The sequence below is a fragment of the Tachyglossus aculeatus genome, chromosome 10 (genome assembly GCF_015852505.1).
Source record: "Tachyglossus aculeatus isolate mTacAcu1 chromosome 10, mTacAcu1.pri, whole genome shotgun sequence".
In the NCBI taxonomy this organism is placed as follows: Eukaryota; Metazoa; Chordata; class Mammalia; order Monotremata; family Tachyglossidae; genus Tachyglossus; species Tachyglossus aculeatus.
The window spans coordinates 51,967,199-51,984,836 of record NC_052075.1 but is presented as its reverse complement, the minus strand read 5'-3'; the positions used below and the strand labels follow the sequence as shown (position 1 = coordinate 51,984,836).

At 49.4% G+C, this 17,638-nt stretch overlaps 2 protein-coding genes across 2 annotated transcripts; both read left to right on the top strand.

Moving 5' to 3' along the window:
* Positions 1-296: 296 nt before the first annotated feature.
* On the top strand, positions 297-6,964 carry LOC119932893 (zinc finger protein 260-like). Its single transcript, XM_038752019.1, has 4 exons — positions 297-1,300; positions 4,165-4,330; positions 5,231-5,339; positions 5,859-6,964. The coding sequence occupies exons 1-4, from the start codon at positions 297-299 to the stop codon at positions 6,962-6,964; spliced, it is 2,385 nt and encodes a 794-aa protein (XP_038607947.1).
* Positions 6,965-7,068: 104 nt separating this feature from the next.
* LOC119932892 (gastrula zinc finger protein XlCGF52.1-like) lies at positions 7,069-16,891 on the top strand. The gene is made up of 5 exons (XM_038752018.1): positions 7,069-7,086; positions 11,850-12,003; positions 13,629-13,737; positions 15,294-16,171; positions 16,830-16,891. Exons 1-5 carry the CDS (start codon positions 7,069-7,071, stop codon positions 16,889-16,891), a joined length of 1,221 nt encoding a protein of 406 aa, XP_038607946.1.
* Positions 16,892-17,638: the final 747 nt, after the last annotated feature.

Genomic DNA, 17,638 nt, shown 5'->3' with positions numbered 1-17,638 from the left:
GTGTGAGAAACTTCCTTTAACACTGGGTGGTTGAGAACATGTCTGGTAATGTGTTTTACAGTGCGGTAGAAGCCAAACTGAATTTTCCTTTTTCACAAACAACATAGTGACCCGATGCTCCTCTTCCACACACAGAAGAAATCAGGGAAGAGCAAATGCCCAGCACAGTGTTTGCAGAATCCCATGGAAACGTTTCCCACCATCCTCCAAGGGGAAGGTCCCTGGAGAATCAGTGGGGATCTAGGAGGAAACGGGACCGGCCGGTAGAGAGGAGGGAGCAGCAGAAGCCAGTGCCCATGGAAGAGGAGCCCTTTGAACGTCTCGATTGTGGGAATCGAGAAAGTTTCACCGCACACATGAGGTTGCACACTGGAAAGGAGCCCTATAAATGTGGTGTGTGCGCCAGGGGCTTCAGATGGAAGAAACTCCTCACTGCCCACATGAGGGTCCACCCCGAAGAAAAGCCCTTCCAATGCCCGGAGTGCCAGAAGAACTATAAGACGAAAAGAACTCTTCAGGCTCATATGTGGCTGCACACGGGAGAGAAGCCCTTTGAATGTCTTGAGTGCGGGAAGGCCTTCAGCAAGAAGTACAGTCTGATGAGGCACGAGAGGATTCACAAAGGCATCAAACCCTATGTGTGTCTCCACTGTGAAAAAAGAACCAGCAATAAGGACAATCTCATTGCCCACATGAGAAGCCACACTGGAGAAAGACCCTTCCAATGCCCAGAGTGCCAGAAGACCTTTAAAGTCAGAAGAATTCTTCAAGATCATATGCGGTTGCATACGGGAGCGAAGCCATTTGAATGCCTTGAGTGCGGGAAGACTTTCTGCCAGAGGGACACTCTTAGGAGGCACGAGAGGAGTCACAAAGGCCTCAAACCCTATGTGTGTCTCCAGTGTGAGAGTCGCTTCAGCGAGAAGAAGAGTCTCATTACCCATATGAGAGTCCACACTGGAGAAAGACCCTATCAATGTCAGAAGTGCCCGAAGAACTTCAAGAATAGTGGAAGTCTTAGTAAGCATATGATGTTGCACACGGGAGAGAAGCCCTTTGAATGTCTCCAGTGTGGGAAGGCCTTCAGACATAAGAGGAATATGAAGGTGCACAAGAGGAGTCACACAGCCGTCAAACCCCACGTGTGTCCCCATTGTGAGGAAAGTTTCAGATTCAAATGCCAGTTGGCGGCTCACAAGACAATTCACGCAGGGGAGAAGCCCTGTGAATGCCTGACTGAAAACTTTCAGCCAGACGGGGAGTCTACCTGCCCTCAAGAGAATCCACAACAGAGAAAGATGTAGGCCCCGGGAGCAGTCAGGATGCTCCATCGCTGCAGCCGGGACGACGGTGCCTGACTTTGTGAACTGATTCCCTTGTGCTCTGGCATGTTCGCCGTACTCTAAGGAAAGTTGTTTGTAGCATGATCAAAGTTCCCCATGACTTGTTCTCTTTCTCAAAGCTATCAATAAAACATCTCTCTTGGTCAGTGATTTTCTTAATGGTGTTTGTGAGGCGCTCACTGTGAGTCCAGAGCGGTTCTAAGCACTGAGGGGAGATGCGAATCGATCGGGTTGGATGCTGTTGCTACCTCACATGGGGCTCATGGTCTGAATAGGAGCTTTGGTGCTAGGAATCCTACCTCTAATGACTGCTCTCTAATGCAGTGACAGATGCTTGTTTGGAAGTATGTGGGTTTTGGGTCACTCCGCATGGGAATAGGGTGAGGTGGGGGGTGTGACCTGAGACAATTAGAGACAAGGTGGGTCAGAGAACCTTCCTCCTGTTCCAGAAATGGGGAAAAACTGAGTTCGCACCACTTGGGGCCTCTGAATTCTCGAACTGGTTAGCGACTCTAAAGTGTAATCACACGAGTTCTCGGGGGAGTGTCATGGGGCAAGACATAACCCAACTCAGCTAGACCTGTAGGTTTTATCCTTGAGGTGTTGGAATCCAAACGAGGAGGCTCAGAGCTACCACCAGAAGGAAAGACTGGGAATTTGTAAGTTACTTTATGTCTTGTTTAAAGGATGGCTTGGGGAGGAAAGGAGGGACCTGAGGCCATGACATCATCCTCATCTAATGGGAGATGCATTTATCTTGCTAGGGGGTAGGTGAAATTGTATGGAGTGTGTGGGAAGCTTTTTTGGGAGGGGTGGTGCTTTGGGAGTTTATATGATGGGAAGAATATTCCTGATGCAGAACATCTTTTTGCAATCTCCCAAGCACCCAGCGCTTAGAACAGTGCTTTGCACATAGTAAGCACTTAACAAATACCATCATCATTATTATTATTATTACTTAGTACAGTGCTCTGCAGTCATTTGTATTCATTCATTCATTCATTCATTCAATCATATTTTTTGAGCGCTTACTGTGTGCAGAGCACTGTACTAAGTGCTTGGGAAATTCATACTTAGTGCTTGGGAGAATACAGTATAAAGGTAAACAGACATATTCCCTGACTACAGTGTAGAGCACTGCATATAATAAGACCTCAATAAATACCATTGATCGTTTTTTTTCTGTCATAGGCCCTCTGAGTACCTAGTCTGCACCTGATCAGAAACTAATACATGTTTTGATGGAATGCTTCAAACCCTCTTTTTTCAGGGAGAAAGGGCAAGGATGGAGTACAGTGCCCTAGTGCATAGAGCCTAGGGCTCTATCCTCTATCACAGGGATCTGGGTTCTAATCCCAGCTCCATTAATAATAATAATGTGGGCTTCAAAGGAAGGGAAGGAAAGGGAAGGGGGAGGAGGGATAGTGCGAAAGCGACATTGGGGGGCGAGAAGGAAACCGACACCTCCTCCTTTTCCAGTGAGTCTGGGGGAGTGGGAGAAGAAGAGGCCTCCACTGGAGAGAGCAGCAGAAGAGATTGTGTCGTCCAGAGACAACCATGTTTCAGTTGGGGGGTGGAGTAGAGAGCTGGAAAGGAATAGGTGCAGGATGAAAGGGATCTTACTTAAAATGGAGCGGGGTTTCCAGAGGCCACACTTGGCAGCATCTGTCGAGGGAGGGGAGGGAGGGGGAAGGGTGCGAGGGGTGGGGAGGGTTTGGATTGGGATGAGTTGGCGGGGGCCTGGGCGGGGAGAGTGGGAAGAGGGGTGGCGATGGGACAGGAGAACTGGGATGGGGTGAGGGCAGGGAGAAGGGGAGGGAGGGGGCTGGGAGGGAGGAGTGGAGGACTGGCACTGGTACAGAGTGATCCTTGGTAGGGGGTGAAGGGGAGTGGTCTTGGTGGGGGAGAGGGAGGGAAAAAGCTGGGTGGGAGAGGGGAAGGGGAAGGTGAGGAATGGGAATGGCAGTTGGGAGCAAGGGAATTGAAAGTTCATGGTGAGGACAGCAGGGCCAGTGCCAGTACAGTGGGAGGTTAACAATTGAGATGCAGAAGCGATAAAACAGTAGCGATGGTATAAGTAGGCGATGGCATCACAGGGGGTAGTTAAACAATTAACATGCTATGGCAATCATAAAATTGGCAGATAATGATTTCACAAAGAGCAGATACAAACTGTTATGTGCTGGAGTAGGGTGGGCCTGTTGAGGGGGTCAGGGAACAGAGATACCTGGGGAGAGGAGTGAACAGCCAACTAGCTTGTGAGGGCTGAGTAGGGGCGAATGAGGTTGGCGTTAATGTAACTTGGTGATAACATGGGCCTTTTTCCCGGGGTGGGGTGGGGAGAGTCAGTCAGGACCGGACAGGGAAAGGGGGGATGGGAGGCACTTTAAGGAAGGTCGCTTAAATGGGGTGTGTGTGTGTGTGTGTGTGTGGAAGCAGTGGGTGTCTATAGGGACGCTCTGAGGAGAGGAGACTTCCGGGAGCAACGGGGGCCACACAGTGTGATGGTGGGCCTCTCGGGAACGGAGTCCCGGGCGTCTGTGGCGGCGCTCATACATACAATTGATTGATTGGTTGATTCTAGTTATTCCTCGTGTGTGTGTGTGTGTGTGTGTGTGTGTGTGTACTAGTGACAGTGGCTCACTTCCCTAAGCCTCTTCTCTAGGACCTTAAACTCATTGTGGGTGGGGAATGTGTCTGTTTTACTGTACTCTAGCAAGTGCTTAGCACAGCACTCTGCACAAAGTAAGCACTCAATCGATATGATTGCCCAACTGTTCTCGCCTCTTCTCCCCCCCACCCCACAAGCCTTTTTCCCCAGGCATTTGATTCTTCAGCCCCTGGAAGAAGAAGATCAGGGACTGATGGAGGTGACGTTTGAGGACGTGGCCATCTTCTTGACACAGTGGGAATGGGAGAGCCTGGAAGACGCTCGGAGGGAACTCTATAAGACCGTCATGTTGGAGAACTACAGACATCTACGTTCAGTGGGTAAGGGCCCGGAGAGTCGTCCTATGGGATGGGAGAGCAACAGGCTGCCCCCAAAACCGCTCTAGACCAGAAGCTCGTTGTTTGTAGGGAATGTGTCTAACAACTCTGTTATATTGTGTTCTCCCAACCGCTGTGTATGGCGATGCACACAGTAAGCGATCAATAAATATGATCGATCCATCCCCTCGGCTCCCCACTGACGGGAGATAGTTGGAATAGTTTCAGTCATTCCTATATTGTTCTATTGTGCTCTCCCAAGCACTTAGTACAGTGCTCTGCACACAGGAATCACTCAATAAATATTATTGATCTATTCCCCCTGCTGTCCACAGTGCACAGGTGGGTGGTACAGCATGCTGAGACTGAGGGGGTTATCGTGGGGGGCGGGGGGGGGGGGGGGAGTCTGTCCAGTTTACTATATAGCCCAGGTAGGAGACTCCATGGACGTAATTCCAGCTTTTCTGATATTTCTGATCCCCGGGAAGTGATGGGGAGTGTGAAATCCCACTCACCAACTCTGCCACTGTCAGAGCAGTTTGCTCCCAGGACATAGCAGATGGGATGAGAAAGGAAGGAGGACACCTGTGTCATATAGGCACATATATGTATATATACCTGTACAATATGTTTGTACATATTTATTACTCTATTTTATTTGTACATATTTATTCTATTTATTGTATTTTGTTAATATGTTTTGTTTTGTTGTCTGTCTCCCCCTTCTAGACTGTGAGCCCGCTGTTGGGTAGGGACCGTCTCTATATGTTGCCAACTTGTACTTCCCAAGTGCTTAGTACAGTGCTCTGCACACAGTAAGTGCCTCAATAAATACGATTGAATGAATGAATGAATTTCATAAATCTCCACTCATTCTTCTTCCCTGTCTGCTTCCCTAGGAGCTGGGCGGCCGAAGCCTCGATGTATCCGCCAACTGGAGAAGGGGGAAGATCCATGGTTACCTGAACCTCCATCTCACCACAGATGGATTTTCTCCGAAGAGGCCTGGTCAGGTAAGCCTGGATGTCTCTGCCCTAAGTCTGTAATGGGGAGAGGAGCAATGTGACCTAGCAGATAGGCCAGGCCTAGAAATCAGAAGGACATGGATTCTAAATCTGGCTCTGCCACTTGCCTACTCTGTGAACTTGGGCCAGTCACTTCAGTTCACTTCACTGCCTCAGTTCCTTCATCTGTAAAATGGGGATTAAGACTGTGAGATCCACGTGGGACTGTGTCTAACCTGTGTCTAACCTTATTTGTCTAATTTACTTTCTTGGTAAGCACTTAACTAACACCATTTTAAAAAAGAAATGCTGGGGTAGATAAAAGTTAATTGGGCTGGACAATCCCTGTCCTGCCTGGGGCTCACAGTTTTAAGTAGGAGGGAAAATGGGTACTGAGTTCCCATTTTGCAGATGAGGCCCAGAGACATGTTTGGTAATGTGCTTCACAATGCGGTAGAAGCCAAACTGAGTTTTCCTTTTTCACAAACAACGTACTGACCCTATGTTCCTCTTCCTCACACAGAAGAAATCAGGGAAGAGCAAATGCCCAGTACAGTGTTTGCAGAATCCCATGGACACGTTTCACACCATCCTCCAAGGGGAAGGTCCCTGGAGAATCAGTGGAGATCTAGGAGGAAACGAGACCGGCCGGTAGAGAGAAAGGAGCAGCAGAAGCCAGTGCCCATGGAAGAGGAGCCCTTTGAACATCTCGAGTGTGGGAATAGAGAAAGTTTCACCACACACATGAGGTTGCACACTGGAAAGGAGCCCTATAAATGTGGTGTGTGCGCCAGGGGCTTCAGATTGAAGAAACTCCTCACTGCCCACATGAGGGTCCACCCCGAAGAAAAACCCTTCCAATGCCCGGAGTGCCAGAAGAACTTTAAGACCAAAGGAACTCTTCAAGTTCATATGCAGCTGCACACGGGAGAGAAGCCCTTTGAATGTCTTGAGTGCGGAAAGGCCTTCAGCAAGAAGTACAGTCTGGTGAGGCACGAGAGGGTTCACAAAGACATCAAACCCTATGTGTGTCTCCACTGTGAGACAAGATTCAGCCATAAGGCCAATCTCGTTGCCCACATGAGAATCCACACTGGAGAAAGACCCTTCCAATGCCCAGAGTGCCAGAAGACCTTTAAAATCAGAGGAACTCTTGGAGATCATATGCGGTTGCACACGGGAGCGAAGCCATTTGAATGCCTCGAGTGTGGGAAGACTTTCCGCCAGAGAAGCACTCTTAGGAGGCACGAGAACATTCACAAAGGCCTCAAACCCTATGTGTGCCTCCATTGTGAGAGTCGCTTCGGCCAGAAGAGCAGTCTCATTACCCATATGAGAGTCCACACTGGAGAAAGACCCTTTCAATGTCAGAAGTGCCCGAAGAACTTCAAACGCAGTGGAAATCTTACCCAGCATATGATGTTGCACACAGGAGAGAAGCCCTTTGAATGTCTCCAGTGTGGGAAGGCCTTCAGACATAAGGGCAGTATTATGGCGCACAAGAGGAGTCACAGAGCCGTCAAACCCCACGTGTGTCCCCATTGTGAGGAAAGCTTCAAATTCAAATGCCAGCTGGAGGCCCACAAGACAATTCACGCAGGGGAGAAGCCCTGTGAATGTGCTGACTGAAAGCTTTCAGACAGATGGGGAGTCTACCTGCCCACAAGAGAATCCACAACAGAGAAAGATGTAGGCCCCGGGAGCAGCCAGGATGCTCTTTCGCTGCAGCCGGGATGGCGGTGCCGGACTTTGTGAACTGATTCCCTCGCGCTCCAGCATGTTCGCTGTCCTCTAAGGAAAGTTGTTTGTAGCATGATCAAAGCTCCCCATGTCTTGTTCTCTTTCTCAAAGCTGTCAATAAAACATCTCTCTCGGTCAGTGGTTTTCTTAATGGTGTTTGTGAGTGTCACCCATCGTCCGGGAACAGGTTCGTTCAGTAATTGGCGAAGTGAGAGAGAGAGAGAGGCCGGGGATGGAAAGCGTGAGTTTTATATAAAATTTATCCCGCGAGGCTAATTGAATTATTTAGCTGTTTAGGCTCAATGGATTGAGCTTCCCTTTCGGGAGGAATTAGCGATATTCGAGCTTACCTAACAGAAGGAACAAAATCATACGTTAATAGCGTGAGGATGAGGCGGCTAGCCCTCACCCATGTGCACTTCCCACTCAGGAAGAATCCACTTACTTTCCCTCATGGGAGGAATTCATTCCATTACCCGTGCATGTGGTGGGAGGCTAGCTCTCACCATGTGCTCTCCCTACATGGGAGGAATCAGTCATGATTTCCATCCGCAGCGGGGCACCTGGGTCCCACCCACGAGACACTCACCCGTCCCGCGACCCTTGGCCTCAGTGTGTTGGTTCTGGATGCACAGCGGGCATCTGGCCTTCTGGGCAGAGAAAGACACGTGGGCTGCTGCTGCTGCAGCGGCTCCCTCCTGCTGCTGCGTGTCTTGGTGTTCTGACCCCGGAGGTCAGAGGCCTCAGGTATTTATCACTTGTGCTCCTAGGCCATTCCTGCTTCTGGCCTCAGTCTATCCAATCTCTGCCCTCCCCCCCCTCCATACCTAATTTGATAGGCATGGGGGCAAGGAACACCTTCTGTATTCCCTGCTTGGGCTGTCAATCTAGCAGTTTTGGTTGTGGGGGTGGCATCCCACCCTCACTTCTGAGTTCTGCCTGCTGGCTCAGGTGTTCATGAGATAGTATTTGACCTCAAGATGGCGGGTACCCCAGGGTCACCTCGGGACAGTGAGGTGCTCACTACGAGTCCAGCGTGGTTCTAAGCACTGAGGGGAGATGAGAATGGATCGGGTTGGATATAGTCGCTGCCTCACATGGGGCTCACGGTCTGAATAGGAGCTTTGGTGCTAGGAATCACTGAATGAACCCTACTTCTAAGGACTGCTCTATAAAGCAGTGACAGATGCTTGTTTAGAAGTATGTGGGTTTTGGGTCACCCCGCATGGGAATGGGGTGAGGTGGGGGTGTGACCTGCCACAGACAATTCGAGACAAGGTGAGTCATTCATTCATTCATTCATTCATTCAGTCAGTTGTATTTATTGAGCGCTTACTGTGTGCAGAGCACCGTATTAAGTGCTTGGGAAGTACAAGTTGGCAACATATAGAGACAGTCCCTACTCAATAGTGGGCTCACAGTCTAAAAGGGGTCACCAGGGAGGGGGCGGGAGGGGACAGGAGGGACCCTCTAAGGACCGGCCAGCCTTGGGCCACCTGCGGGGCCTGGCCGCGTCCACTGAATAAGATGATGATGGCATTTATTAAGACCTTACTATGTGCAAAGCACTGTTCTAAGCGCTGGGGGGGATACAAGGTGATTAGGTTGTCCCACTTGGGGCTCACAGACTTAATCCCCATTTTACAGATGAGGTAACTGAGACATAGAGAAGTTAAGTGACTTGCCCCAGTCACACAGCTGACAATTGGCCGAGCCAGGATTTGAACCCATGACCTCTGACTCCAAAGCCCGGACTCTTTCCACTGTGATAATCAATCGTATTTATTGAGCGCTTACTGTGGGCAGAGCACTGTTCTAAGCGCTTGGGAAGTACAAGTTGGCAACATATAGAGACGGTCCCTACCCAACAGTGGGCTCACAGTCTAACAGGGGGAGACAGAGAACAAAACCAAACATACTAACAAAATAAAATAAATAGAATAGATATGTACAAGTAACATAAATAAATAGAGTAATAAATATGTACAAACATATATACATATATACAGGTGCTGTGGGGGAGGGAAGGAGGTAAGATGAGGGGATGGAGAGGGGGACGAGGGGGAGAGGAAGGAAGGGACAAAGTCTGGGAAGGCCTCCTGGAGGAGGTGAGCTCTCAGTAGGGCCTTGAAGGGAGGAAGAGAGCTAGCTTGGCGGATGGGCAGAGGGAGGGCATTCCAGGCCTGGGGGATGACGTGGGCCGGGGGTTGACGGCGGGATGGACGAGAACGAGGTGCGGTGAGGAGATTAGCGGCAGAGGAGCGGAGGGTGCGGGGTGGGCTGGAGAAGGAGAGAAGGGAGGGGAGGTAGGAGGGGGCGAGGGGATGGACAGCCTTGAAGCCCAGGGTGAGGAGTTTCTGCCTGATGCGCAGATTGATTGGCTACCAAGTACAAGTTGACAACATATAGAGACGGTCCCTACCCAACAGCGGGCTCACAGTCTAGAAGGGTGAGACAGACAACAAAAAACAAAACACATTAACAAAATAAAATATTTATCTTGCTAGGGGGTAGGTAAAATTGTATGGAGTGTGTGGGAAGCTTTTTTGGGAGGGGAGGTGCTTTGGGGGTTTAAACGATGGGAAGGATATTCCTGACACAGAACATCTTTTTGCAATCGCCCAAGCACTGAGTACATGCTCTGCAGTCAATCGTACTTAGCGCTTGGGAGAATAAAGTATAAAGGTAAACAGGCACATTCCCTGACTACAGTGTAGAGGACTGCACATAATAAGACCTCAATAAATAGATCTTTTTTTTTCTGTCGTATTGTCCCGAGGTGACCCTGGGGTACCGGCCATATCAAGGTCAAATGCTATCTCATGACCACCTGAGCCAGCGGGCAGAACTCGGAAATGAGGGTGGGATGCGGCCCCCACAACCCAAACTGCTAGATTGACAGCCTAAACCGGGAATACAGGAGGTGTCCCTCGCCCCAGTGCCAATCAAATTAGGTTTGGAGGAGGAGGGAGGGCAGAGATTGGATAGACTGAGGCCGGAGGCTGGAATGGCCTAGGGGCACAGGTGATAAATACCTGTGACCTCTGACCTTTGGGGTCACAACACCAAGACACGCAGCAGCAGGAGCAGCAGCAACGCACGTGTCTTTCTCTGCCCAGAAGGCCAGATGCCCGCTCTGCCACCAGAACCAACACACTGAGGGCAAGGGCCGCGGGACGGGTGAGTGTCTCGTGGGTGGGACCCAGCTGCCCCGCTGCTGATGGGGATCATGAGTGGATTCCTCCCATGTAGGGAAAGCACATGGAGAGAGCTAGCCTCCCACCACGTGCACGGGTAATGGAATGAATTCCTCCCATGAGGGAAAGTAAGTGGATGCTTTCTGAGTGGGAAGTGCACATGGGTGAGGGCTAGCCGCCTCCCCCACGCGCGATTATGGTTGTACATATTTATTATGGTTGTACATATTTATTACTCCAGTTATTTATTTATTTATTTATTTATTTTACTTGTACATTTCTATCCTACTTATTTTATTTTGTTGGTTTGTTTGGTTCTGTTCTCTGTCTCCCCCTTTTAGACTGTGAGCCCACTGGTGGGTAGGGACTGTCTCTATGTGATGCCAATTTGTACTTCCCAAGCGCTTAGTACAGTGCTCTGCACATAGTAAGCGCTCAATGAATACGATTGATTGATTGATTGATTAACGTATGATCGTGTTCTTCCCGTGTAGGGAAGCTCTAATATTGCCAGTTGATTATATTCCTCCCGAAAGGGAAGTTCAAGCCACTGCGGCTAAACAATTACATAAATTCAATTCGCCTCTCTGAATACATTTTATATAAAACTCAGGTTTTCCGCCCCCGGCCTCTCGCCTCGCCGATCACTGAATTAACCCGTCCCCGGACGCCAGGGTACACATGCCCTAGTCTGCACCTGATCAGAAACTAATACATATTTTGATGGAATGCTTCAAACCCTCTTTTTTCAGGGAGAAAGGACAAGGCTGGATGCAGTACAGTGCCCTAGTGCATAGAGGCTGAGAGTCACAGGGATCTGGGTTCCAATCCCAGCTCCATTAATAATAATAACAATGATGGTATTTGTTAAGCATTTACAATGTGCAAAGCATTGTTCTAAGCACTGGGGGGATGCAAGGTGATCAGGATGTCCCACATGGGGCTCACAGTCTTAATCCCCATTTTACAGATGAGGGAACAGGCCCAGAGGAGTTAAGTGACTTGCCCAAAGTCACCCAGCTGACAGTTGGCAGAGCAGATTTGAACCCCTGACCTCTGACTCCAAAGCCCATGCTCTTCCCACTAAGCCACGCTGCTTCTCTTGTCTGCCAGGTGACTTTGGGCAAAGTCACTTTACTTCTGGGCTTCAGTTCCCTCCTGTGTAAGGTTGTGAGTCCCAAGCTTGTATCTACCCCCAGGGCTTAGCACAGTGCCTGGTACATGGGAAACATAGAACATATGCCCTTGAAAAGGGAAATAAAGGGAATATGCCCAGGTTCAGCTGTAAGAGAAGGCTCCAGCCCCCAGCTGGGAATGTAGTTAGTACTTGTTTCTAGTTATTCCTCGGGGTGGGGAAGGTGTGTGTCTGTACAAGTGTTAGTGGCTCACTTCCCTAAGCCTCTTTTCTAGGACCATAAGCTCCTTGTGGGCTGAGAATGTGTCTGTTTTATTGTACTTTCACAAGTGCTTAGCACAGCACTCTGCACAAAGTAAGTGCTCAATCGATATGATTGCCCAACTGTTCTCACCTCTTGTCCCCACCCCCAAGCTTTTTTCCGAGGCATTTGGTTCTTCAGCCCACAGAAGAAGAAGAGCAGGGACAGATGGAGGTGACTTTTGAGGACGTGGCCATCTTCTTGACCCAGCGGGAATGGGAGAGCCTGGCAGACGCTCAGAGGGAGCTCTATAGGACCGTCATGTTGGAGAACTACAGACATCTACGTTCAGTGGGTAAGGGCCCAGAGCGTTGTCCTATGGGACGGGAGAGCAACCGACCGCCCCCAAACCCCCTTTAGACCAGAAGCTCGTTGTGTGCAGGGAATGTGTCTGACAACTCTGTTATACTGTGTTCTCCCAACGACTCTGTATGGTGGTGCACACAGTAAGCGATCAATAAATATGATCGATCAATCCCCTCGGCTCCCCACTGAGGGGACATAGTTGGAAGTTTCTGTCATTCCTATATTGTTCTATTGTGCTCTCCCAAGCACTTAGTACAGTGCTCTGCACACAGGAATCACTCAATAAATATTATTGATCCATCCCCTCTGTGCATCCCACAGTGCACGCTGATCTCCCATCCTCGTGTCTCTCCCCACTTCAATCCATACTTCATGCTGCTGCCCAGATTGTCTTTGTCCAGAAATGCTCTGGGCATGTTAGTCCCCTCCTCAAAAATCTCCAGTGGCTACCAATCAATCTGCGCATCAGGCAGAAACTCCTCACCCTCATCTTCAAGGCTGTCCATCACCTCGCCCCCTCCTGCCTCACTGCCCTGCTTTCCTTCTACAGCCCACCCCGTACCCTCCACTCCTCTGCCGCTAATCTCCTCACCGTTAGGCCTCGTTCTCGCCTGTCCCACCATCGACCTCCGGCCCACGTCGTCCCCCGGGCCTGGAATGCCCTCCCTCTGCCCATCTGCCCAGGGAGCTCTCTTCCTCCCTTCAAGGCCCTACTGAGAGCTCACCTCCTCCAGAAGGCCTTCCCAGACTGAGCCCCTTCCTTCCTCTACCCCCGTCCCCCTCTCCATCCCCCTCATCTTACCTCCTTCCCTTCCCCACAGCACCTGTATATATGTATATATGTTTGTACATATTTATTACTCTATTTATTTATTTATTTACTTGTACATATCTATTCTATTTATTTGGTTTTGTTCTCTGTCTCCCCCTTTTAGACTGTAAACCCACTGTTGGGTAGGGACTGTCTGTATATGTTGCCAACTTGTACTTCCCAAGCGCTTAGTACAGTGCTCTGCACACAGTAAGCGCTCAATAAATACGATTGATTGATTGATTGATTGATTGATTGAACATTCTGAGATAGAGAGTGTTACCGTGGGGTGGGGTCTGGCCAGTTTACTATATAACCCAGGTAGGAAACTCCATGGACGAGATTCCAGCTTTTCTGATATTTCTGATCCCCAAGGAGTAATAGGGAGCGGTGAAATCCCACTCACCCACTCTGCCACTGTCAGAGTAATTTGCTCCTAGGACATAGCAGATAATAATAATAATGATGGCATTTGTTAAGCGCTTACTGTGTGCAAAGCACTGTTCTAAGCGCTGGGGGGCAAACAAGGTGATCAGGTTGTCCCACGTGGGGCTCACAGTTTTAATTCCATTTTATAGATGAAGTAACTGAGTCCCAGAGAAGGGAAGTGACTTGCCCAAAGTCACCCAGCTGACAAGTGGCGGAGCCGGGATTAGAACCCATGACGTCTGGCTCCCAAGCTCATGCTCTTTCCACTGAGCCACGCTGAGCCATCTCCTCCTCAGATGGGAGAAGAAAGGGCGGAGGACACCTGTGCCTGTCATAGATCTCCACTCATTCTTCTTTCCTGTTTGCTTCCCCAGGAGCCGGGCGGCCGAAGCCTCGGTGTATCCGCCAACTGGAGAAGGGGAAAGATCCATGGTTTCCCGAACCTCCATCTCACCACAAATGGATTTTCCCTGAAGAGACCTGGTCAGGTAAGCTTGGATGTCTCTGTCCTAAGTCTCTAATAGGGAGAGGAGCAATTCATTCATTCATTCAATCGTATTTATTGAGCGCTTACTGTGTGCAGAGCACTGTACTAAGCGCTCGGGAAGTACAAGTTGGCAACATATAGAGACGGTCCCTACCCAACAGTGGGCTCACAGTCTAGAAGGGGGAGACAGACAACAAAACAAAACATATTAACAAGAATAAAATAAATAGAATAAGTATGTACAAGTAAAATAGAGTAATAAATACCTACAAACATATATATATATGCATATATATATATACACAGATGCTGTGGGGAGGGGAAAGAAGTAAGGTGGGGGAGAGGAAGGAGGGGGCTCAGTCTGGGAAGGCCTCCTGGAGGAGGTGAGCTCTCAGCAGGGCTTTGAAGGGAGGACGAGAGCTAGCTTGGCGGATGTGTGGAGGGAGGCCATTCCAGGCCTGGGGGAGGACATGGGCCGGGGGCAACGGCGGGACAGGTGAGAACGAGACACGGTGAGGAGTTTAGCGGCAGAGGAATGGATGCTGCGGGTTGGGCTGTAGAGGGAGAGAAGGGAGGTGAGGTAGGAGGGGGTGAGGTGATGGACAGCCTTGAAGATGAGGGTGAGGAGTTTTTGCCTGATGTGTAGATTGATTGGTAGCCACTGGAGATTTTTGAGGAATGTGACCTAGCAGATAGGCCAGGCCTAGAAATCAGGAGGACGTGGATTCTAATTCCAGCTCTGCCACTTGCCTACTCTGTGAATTTGGGCCAGTCACTTCACTTCAGTTCACTTAACTGCCTCAGTTCTTTCATCTGTAAAATGGGGATAAAGACTGTGAGCCCCATTATGGGACATGGACTGTGTCTAACCTTATTTGTCTAATTTACTTTCTTGGTGAGCACTTAACTAATACCATTTAAAAAAAAAACCTGGGGTAGGTAAAAGTTAATTTGGCAGGTAATCCCTGTCGTGCTTGGGGCTCACAGTTTTAAGTAGGAAGAAAAATGGGTACTGAGTTCCCGTTTTGCAGATGAGGCTCAGAGAAGTGAAGTGACTTGTCCAAGGTGATACAGCAGACAAGTGGCAGAGCCTAGAATTGGAACCCAGACCTTTTGGCCCATAGGCACATGTTCTCTCCACTGGGGTATACGGCATCTCATTAACAAAACCATTAATCAATTATATTGGAAGGAAAGAAAGTGTGAATAACTTCCTTTAACACTGGGTGGTTGAGAACGTGTCTGGTAATGTGCTTTACAATGCGGTAGAAGCCAAACTGAATTTTCCTTTTTCACAAACAACGTACTGACCCGATGCTCCTCTTCCTCACACAGAAGAGTTTTGTTCTCTTGTCTCCCCCTTCTAGACTGTGAGCCCACTGTTGGGTAGGGACCGTCTCTATGTGTTGCCAACTTGTACTTCCCAAACGCTTAGTACAGTGCTCTGCACACAGTAAGCGCTCAATAAATACGATTGAATGAATGAATGAATGAAAATGCCCAATACATTGTTTGCAGAACTCCATGGAAACGTTTCCCACCATCCTCCAAGGGGAAGGTCCCCGGAGAATCAGTGGGGATCTAGGAGGAAACGAGACCGGCCGGTAGAGAGGAGGGAGCAGCAGAAGCCAGTGCCCATGGAAGAGGAGCCCTTTGAACATCTCGAGTGTGGGAATCAAGAAAATGTCACCATGCACGTGAAGTTGCACACTGGAGAAGAGCCCTATAAATGTGGTGTGTGTGCCAGGGGCTTCAGATGGAAGAAATTCCTCACTGCCCACATGAGGGTCCACACTACAGAAAAACGCTTCCAATGCCCGGAGTGCCAGAAGAGGTTTAAAGTGAAAGGAAATCTTCAAGTTCATATGCGGCTACACACTGAAGAGAAGCCCTCTGAATGTCTTGAATGCGGGAAGGCCTTCAGCAATATATTCACACTGATGAGGCACGAGAGGATTCACAAAGACATCAAACCCTATGTGTGTCTCCACTGTGATAGAAGAACCAGCGAGAAGGCCACTCTAATGACCCACATGAGCGTCCACACGGGAGAAAAACCCTTCCAATGCCCAGAGTGCCAGAAGAACTTCAAGACCAAAGGAACTCTTCAAGCTCATATGCGGCTGCATACGGAAAAGAAGTCCTTTGAATGTCTTGAGTGCGGGAAGGCCTTCAGCAAGAAGTGCAGTCTGACGAGGCACGAGAGGATTCACAAAGGCATCAAACCCTATGTGTGTCTCCACTGTGAGAAAAGAATCAGCGATAAGGCCGGTCTCATTGTCCACATGAGAATCCACACTGGAGAAAGACCCTTTCAATGTCAGAAGTGCCCAAAGAACTTCAAGAGCCGTGGAGGTCTTAGACGGCATATGCTGGTGCACACGGGAGAGAAGCCCTTTAAATGTCTCCAGTGTGGGAAGGCCTTCACACGTAAGAACAGTATGATGGCACACAAGAGGAGTCACACAACCGTCAAACACTTTCAGCCGGATGGGGAGTCTACCTGCCCTCAAGAGAATCCACAACAGAGAAAGATGTAGGCCCTGGAAGCAGCCAGGATGCTCCATCGCTGCAGCCGGGATGGCGGTGCCTGACTCTGTGAACTGATTCCCTCATGCTACGGCATATTTGCCGTACTGTAAGGAAAGTTGTAGCATGATCAAAGTTCCCCATGTCTTGTTCTCTTTCTCAAAGCTGTCAATAAAACTTCTCTCTTGGTCAGTGGTTTTCTTATTGGTGTTTGTGAGGCACTCACTGCGAGTCCAGTGCGGTTCTAAGCACTGAGGGGAGATGCGAATCGATAGGGTTGGATACAGTCGCTGCCCCACATGGGGCTCACAGTTTTAATAAGTGGGAGAAGAGGTATTGAACCTCCTTGTTACAGTTAGGAAATCTGAAGTATAGAGAATTGAAGTGACTTACCCAAATTTCCACAGCCAATAAGTGGCAGGGGGGCAGGGTTTAGAATCCAGGCCCTTTGATTCCCAGGCTCTATCCGCAAGGCCAGGCTGCTTACCAATTCTTGTTAATTCAGTGTTGATTCATATTCCCTGGCTTCCCCATGGATTTCTCCATTCCATTTCTCCAGTTGAACCCCAGAATGGATCCTGGGTCTGTGCCCTGCCACCTCCCACCCCACTTTCTCAGTGACAGAGGCAACACTGGCAGTGCCAGGCCCCTTCCAACCTCCTCCTGCATTAGGTCCAGAGCTCAGAAAGATGTTCTGGAGATGGAGGGCAGGGAGCAGGGTGACTCAGGGAGAATGGAAGAAAATGGGTGCGTTACAGTGGAGAAGTGCATTCGAAGCAGCGTGGCTCAGTGGAAAGAGCACCAGCTTTGGAATCAGAAGTCATGGGTTCAAATCCCGGCTCTGCCACTTGTCAGCTCTGTGACTTTGGGCAAGTCACTTCACTTCTGGGCCTCAGTCACCTCATCTGTAAAATGGGGATTAAGACTGTGAGCCCCACATGGGACAACCTGATCACCTTGTAACCTCCCCAGTGCCTAGAACAGTGCTCTGCACATAGTAAGGGCTTAATAAATGCCATCATTATAATTAGAAAAACATCCCATCAGGGAGGGTCGTTCCGGAGTGTGGGTAGGTGGTGCCCTTCCTGTGTGTATCCTTTCCCCCCACACCGAGTGTTTCCCTCGATGAGAGGCAGAGTTATGGATTTTCCAAGGATGATACCCAGGGAGTATGGAGGGTGAGGTGGTGGGGGCTGCGGGGGGGGGGGGAAGGGATGGTCTTTCTGCAGTTTTCCTCCATTTATCTATTAATTCCTGTCCACCCCTGATTAAGAATGATACCCAGCAAGAGGGAGTTGGGGGAAGTTCATAGAAGGGATAAGAAAAAGAATAATAATTATTTCATTAATAATAATGATATTATAATAA

Excerpts from the sequence above, each read along its gene's own strand:
- LOC119932892 (XM_038752018.1), top strand. Across the intron at positions 12,004-13,628 it reads CAGACATCTACGTTCAGTGG|GAGCCGGGCGGCCGAAGCCT; the intron begins GTAAGGGCCCAG and ends TTGCTTCCCCAG. Across the intron at positions 13,738-15,293 it reads ATTTTCCCTGAAGAGACCTG|GGGAAGGTCCCCGGAGAATC; the intron begins GTCAGGTAAGCT and ends CCATCCTCCAAG.
- LOC119932893 (XM_038752019.1), top strand. The coding sequence starts at position 297 with ATGGAAGAGGAGCCCTTTGAACGTCTCGATTGTGGGAATCGAGAAAGT. Across the intron at positions 4,331-5,230 it reads ACTACAGACATCTACGTTCA|GAGCTGGGCGGCCGAAGCCT; the intron begins GTGGGTAAGGGC and ends CTGCTTCCCTAG. Across the intron at positions 5,340-5,858 it reads ATTTTCTCCGAAGAGGCCTG|AAGAAATCAGGGAAGAGCAA; the intron begins GTCAGGTAAGCC and ends TTCCTCACACAG.